The 6,727-nt window shown below is 34.4% G+C and overlaps 1 protein-coding gene across 1 annotated transcript; it reads left to right on the forward strand.

Annotated features, from left to right (window-relative positions):
• Window positions 1-916: 916 nt before the first annotated feature.
• LOC110917128 lies at window positions 917-1,561 on the forward strand. Its single transcript, XM_022161743.2, has one exon. The coding sequence runs from the start codon at window positions 1,038-1,040 to the stop codon at window positions 1,371-1,373; it is 336 nt and encodes a 111-aa protein (XP_022017435.1). The 5' UTR covers window positions 917-1,037; the 3' UTR covers window positions 1,374-1,561.
• Window positions 1,562-6,727: the final 5,166 nt, after the last annotated feature.

The raw sequence follows: 6,727 nt of genomic DNA on the forward strand, positions 1-6,727 counted from the left end.
TGATAAAAATTGTCATACATGGGTAATAATTGTCATATTATATTCACAATATATTTATATTTATATTTATTCCAAAACAATAAATAAAAAACAAAAGGAATCTAACAAATTTCCTTGCACAAAATGTGACTTTGTGGTTTCCAAATAAAAAATAGGAAAAGGAAAAACGATTGGTACCAAAATGAAGTAAGCTTAAAGAGAGTGATATCGGTTTTCTAGTTTCATATTATTTTTTAATCCAAATCCTTTCCACATGCCATGTTACATCACCACATGTAAGCCTATCACACATTCGCACTTTGTTATTTTTATTTATCACCCTTATACTTTCAACATATTACACTTTCATCCTTGTACTAACTTAATCCCAATATCTTATCCTACACTTATCTATGTGCTTTACACAAGAATAATTTATTATTTATACAAGGAAGAAAAAAGTTTCTTCAAGTGACATACACATAGATTGAAATAGATTTATTTACCTAATAATCTATAACTAAAGAAAACAAAAATTTATATTTAAAAATGACTGTAAACTAATCGGCTTAGCGTAATCTCGATTAAGCTTGAACTCTTATTTTTCAACTTAAAAGAGGTATAGCTCATAACTAATTTTACAAGCTCTTTGTTTAAGATTTATTTGTTTCTATTTATCTAAATTAATAAATATATACAATTTATATATTATATTATTTAGTTTTTACAATTATAAATTACATAAGGTGCAACATTAATGCTTATGATTTAGGGTATCAAAGATTGACAACCAATATCCATAGTTTTAGATATAAATTCAATACAAATAACAACTTGATCAAAATTACCTCCCTTGCCCACATTCATAATATCTTTCTCCTATATAACACCTATTAAAAACCTCCATATTTTCTCTATAAATACCACCTTTGAAAAACCAATCTACCATCTCCCATCCTTCATTCACCCCCTCCCTCTCCCTCTCCCTCTCTCTCTCTCTCTCTCTCTCTCTCTCTCTCTCTCTCCTGCATTTGTGTGTGAGAATTGAGAAAAACAAAATGAACTTTAATTGCAAATCATCATATGCATACTCAAAGATGGAAATGGAAGATCCAGAAGAGATAAAGAGCAGAAAAGCAAGATTCTTGATCTACAAATCATTGGAAAAGGCAGACGAATCGATCCGAAAAAGCCGAAAACCATCTTGGTTGAAAGTAAGGATATTCAAACTGAAGATCAAGTTTGGGAAGAATATGAAGAAGTTGAAGAAAAGCTTGTTGGTTGCAAGCAGGTGTGGGGCAGCAAGAGTTGGTGTTTTTCAACAATGGAAGAACATGTTTACTATTAGAAAGGCAATGCTCAAGATCCCCACAGTATTACCATCAATCCAATGATCTGTTCTCCTCTTCATGTCATATGTTTGTTCAAAATTTTGAGTTCTTTTTATTTCTATATGTTCTTATGAGAATCACAATATTTATCATTGTGATTGGGATATTAGCTTGATAAAGGTTGGAACTTGTTTTTTGGGAAAGTTTTCAAATTATATATTATATATAGAGTTATATGTTTGTGAATCATACTCGTAAAATATACAAGTCATATGTCCAGTGCAAGATGCGCTTTATCTGATCCTATTGGTTCACAAAGTATCGGTGAATTTCATTAGTTTAGTTTCTTGATGATAACGGGTTATCTTGTACGGTTGTAAAAAAAGGATATGAGTCGATTATGATTAACAGATTCGTTGTTTGTCATTATTTAACTATGTTTTGGATATGATTATCATATTTTCTAAGAACCATAAACATATTTAACTATTAGGTTTAATTGATCTATGTTTCATTCAGTGAACATGATAACTTTAATGGGTTGCAATGTTAGATTACTTTATTCTCAAGTTGTGTTTTCTAATTTTTCTTTGTACAAACAAGGTGGGAAGCATGGCTTAACTGCATAAGTCAACGAATATAAAAAATTAATTAATAAAAGTTCAAATACAAAAATCGTCCTTGGGTGTACCAAAAGTTTACTTACGGTCCCTTTTATTCTAAGACTGCCCGTAGCCAACTATCAAGTATCAAACTCTACCCATTTTTTGGAATAAAATTTGCGAAACTTTTTTTAATGCAATGGGTAAACGTGAGTATAGGGACAAAGATTCGATATCTAGCAAATGGATCGATATAAATCAGAAATGTCATTCGTTCCAATAAGTTTTCCAACGCACAAAGGATAATTGGGGTGTCACATGCAGGGGCAAATTCAGTGTACAACGAGGGGTAGCCGGTGCTACCCCTCAACTCCGTCTTCATAGTATTAATACAAATGACACCCCTGAATAAATATGAGGACGCCCTCTGAAAAAAATAGGATACTTAAATTTATTAAAATCCCAAATTTGTATAACTAATAAGCCACAACTTGATTAGTGAAATTAAACATTTAATTGAAAGTCCAAGCCCTAATTAATAAACTTAGCTCACTGGCGGAAGAATAAAATAACCTTTGTTTAAAAGTTTAGGCGGCAATTTGTGAAGCTGGAAAAAGGAACGACGCTGAAGATGTCAAGAACACACGCTGTTATCGTCAATTTTTGGAGACTCGTCGTTGACCGATGTGCTGTTGTTAGTTGACCGACGAGTGTATTTTATTCTTGATTTCTTGTTTGGTGTTATTGTTTTTTAGAATTGTAGATTTGTTAGGGTTTATGATTTTTTGTTAAATTTTACAAAAACTTATAGTATTCTAGCTTTCTTGTTAAACTAGCTTGGATTCTTTAAAGTTGAAAGTTAATTCCTTGAAGATGAAACCACAATGTAAATGACAATCTCTAGCTGGGAACTTCTTCAAAAGAAAGTTTGAGGAAATTGATGACAATCGGGTTGCTAATTGTTAGTGCATATGTCTGTTGACTTCGTATTGTATCGAGTTATGTAATAGAATAGATAGACCAGGACGCGTTGTACGAGAAAAACGGGAAACAGGGCTGAACCAGCCACCTCGCACGAGGTGACCGGTTCGTGCGACCTGGCCAGGTCATGCGACCTGGACCAGTTCGTGTGGATGGTTCATGCGACCTGGCTTCTCCTATATATAGAGGGTCTTGGGTTTTCATTTGTAACTTGGAGAACTTTCTGATTCCGGTAGCGAAGCTCTGCCGAAGTGTTGCCAGCTCGTGTAATTGTGTCAAATCAATACAAACGACATTTAATCTACTTCTAAGTGTTAGTCAAGTTGCAATGAAAATCAAATCAATGAATCCCGCCTCTGATTTGGTCTAGAACTCTTCTGATCGACTCGTTTAGATCGATTCCCCGATCCTACAAGTGGTATCAGAGCTCAAGAGTAAGAGTTCTTACCATTTCAGCTTGTTTTCACGGATAAAATCTCATTTCTACACATTTTCTTCAAAATTTCAACGAATTTACGGCTAAAATGATCTGATTTTGACATATAACACGTAAAACACTATTTTAATCAATCCGTGAACAAATAAGAACCTAATTCAACCTAAAACTTGATAAAATTGACCAAATCGTGTGAAACACTTGTCAGATCGTTCGAGATACTTTCAGATCGTGTGAAAATTTGTCCAGGTCGTACGGTTTGAACATCCAAGTCGCACATGGTGTTCAGTTTGCTTGAAATTTATCAAGTCGTTTGAAAATTAGGTTCAGGTCGTGTGAGATTGATCAGTTCGCACGAAGTGGTCCAAATCACTTGAAAATTTAACCAGGTCGTTTGGAAGTTAAATCAGATCACACGAAGTGATCCAGACCGTGTGAAATCATCAGGTCGCTTGGAAATTAGGTCCAGTTCGTTTGAAAAGTTTCCAGCTCGTTTGAAAAGTCTGTTTTTGTGAACTCTCGATACCGAAGCATGGACAACGAATTTTATAATGCTTTTGCTACTGCCCCGCGTACTCCTGTTACCGTTGCTCAGAACGTAAATATGGAAAATGAAACGGGAACGTTGCAAAAACCCCCAAAACTGATGAGCATTGAAGAATATTACAGTTGGCAAGAACGTTTCGAAAACTGGGTTCAAGCAAATCATCTAAGGTCTTGGGAGTGTATTGAAACTAAGTACGTTCGACCTCGTAATAATGTGGGAGTTATAAAGAATATTTCTGAATTTACGGAAAAAGAGAGAGAAATGTACAAGGCAAAAAAAATGATGATCAGTTTACTTCAACAAGCTGTGAAAGAAGACATTTTCATATTACTTCAACATGATGATAGTGCACGTTCGATTTGGGAAGCACTTTGTACAAAATTCGAAGGAAGTACGGAGATGATCAAGAATAAAAAGTCACTATTAAAGAAAGAATTTGAATTGTTCTCAAGTTTGTCGGGTGAAACTACAAAGACTCTTATTGAGAGATATTGTCATTTAGTACGTTCAATGAGTCGGTTGGATATCAATAAAGATCGAGAGGAATGGGTTGAAAAATTAGCCGATGCTTTACCTCAAAAAGAATGGGGTACATATCTTATGATTTTGAAGAATACCGGAGAGTATGATAGATTGACAATTGCTCAATTCATTGAAAAACTTGAAGGACAAGATCTTGAACAACAAAAGATCGCTAGAATGAACAATTCAAGTGGTCAACAAGATATCAAGATGTATTTCAAAGGTAATGTTCAAAATGTTGAAGCTAGTCCAAAGACCCAAACCGCTTTTAGTGCAGAAAACTCATCCGGATCACTCAATCAAATCTCAATCAACAACAGTGGATTCTCTTCATATCCAAGTGTTAATCCAAATGTTTCAACTTCAAATTATTAGTCTCAAAGCTCAAACAATGGTAATGGTCATGTGCTACAATGCAACATCGCGTTGCATCTTCAGAACGGACATAATTTCTCTGAAGAAGTCGCTAAAGGTCATATGGCATTACTAGTTACCTTGTTAGAATCATATGAGAGTTTGGTTGCGGGAAGAATCGGAAATCCTATGTTAACAAAAGAGGATTACAATCAGATTGATGCTGAGGAAATGGAGCTAATGGATATTAAGTGGTGTTTAGCAAGTGTGTTGAGGAGAGCTGAGAAATTTAAGCAGATTAACGGAAGAGATGACTTACGTGATGCTAATGTTTCTACTTTAGGTTTTGATAAGTCTAAAGTTACTTTTTTTCGATGCAGGGAAAAAGGACATTTCAAGAGGGAATGTACCAACCGAGAAGCAGGTGGAGCTCAGAATCCTTTCCGGAACAATGAATATCATCGGAAAGCAATATATCATCAGGTAGCTCAACAACCGTCATCATCCCGTGCTATTTCGATTGAAGATGGAAAGAAGAAAGCTTGTATTACTATGCCTCCAGATCAAGAAGATGAAAGATTTCCAGAGGGATTTAGCTGGGACAAATATATTTCGGCTGAAAGTAATTCAAAGTTTAGAGCATTTATTGCACAGATCATTCAAGAGCCAGAGTTGATGAAAGAATGGATGGATGTCTTTGCAGATGATGAGAAAAGTCAAGATGGAGAGTCTGTTTCTTCAGAAAATAGTTCAGAAAAGACACCAGTCTTTGATCAATCATCAATTGATAGCAGTGATGATGATGAAGAAATTAATCAAATAAACATTGGTAAAACTCATTTATCTCCTGAAAGTTTCAAATTTTATTTTGCAGATAAATTGGAGAAGCTAAAGGAGAAACGAGCAGCAAAAGAAAAGAAAGAGGTAAAATGTGAGAATGTTGTTCAGGTGGAAGAGAAGAATGAACAGAGTGAAGAAGCTAAAGTGATTGAAAAGATTGTAGAGGTCACAAAACCTTGTCTGAAATGTTTGGAACCATGCAAACATTGTGAAGAGAAAGATAAGAATTATAGTGAGCTAGACAAGATGAAAGAAAAATTATTGTTCGATGTTAAGTACGTGAAAGAATCTTATGATGTGTTGAACAGAACAGTAAACCAGTTGGAAAAGACAAACTCAGAAAGGGAAGATGCTTTGACAATGATGAATGCAGTGATGATGTATAAGCAGAAGGCCATTAATCATTATATTGAAGAGTGTGCAAAGTTGAAGCAAGAATTAGAGACTGAAAAGAGTGAGAATGAAAGAATCAGACGATTGCTAATGAGTTACTCAAGTTCGGATTACTTGATTGATAGAATCTATCCGACAGTAGCAGGTTTTGAAGCTTTTCAAGATAAGAAGCCGGGAGATACGAATACTGGTAAGAAACAAAGTGCAAATTATAACAAGTGTCCGCCTCCGATCTTGGAAGGTTATTCTCCCAGAAAACCAAATTCGGAACAAGTCAAAAAGGCAGTCAATATAAAGTTAAAGTCTGAAACAACTGATGAGTTACCAGACAACATTGACGTCACATTCACATCGTCTGACACTGATCATGAGTCTGAATTAATAAAGAAAATGGTCGATCAAGTGTTGGATAAGGATGAGGAGTCAGAGTCAAAGTCTGAATCTGAGAGCTCAAGTTCATCAGTTGACAATTCGAAATCATCGGTCAAAAGGGTTTACAATAAAGATTTTCTGATATCAAAAAATAATTTGAATGACGAAACATTCAAAGTAGCATATACTTTGAGTGATTCAGACAAATTATATTCTGATGAGGAATTTCCAATTAAAAATGTGAAAATTGAAAATATTAAAACAGTTTTTAAATTGATAAAAATAAAGTTTTCAGAAATAAAAGATAAAATGAGATTTTCAAAACCTAAATATACTTCTAGAGTTCAACAACGTTTAAACAAGAAGAAAG

Source organism: Helianthus annuus, chromosome 16 (assembly GCF_002127325.2).
Source record: "Helianthus annuus cultivar XRQ/B chromosome 16, HanXRQr2.0-SUNRISE, whole genome shotgun sequence".
NCBI lineage: Eukaryota > Viridiplantae > Streptophyta > Magnoliopsida > Asterales > Asteraceae > Helianthus > Helianthus annuus.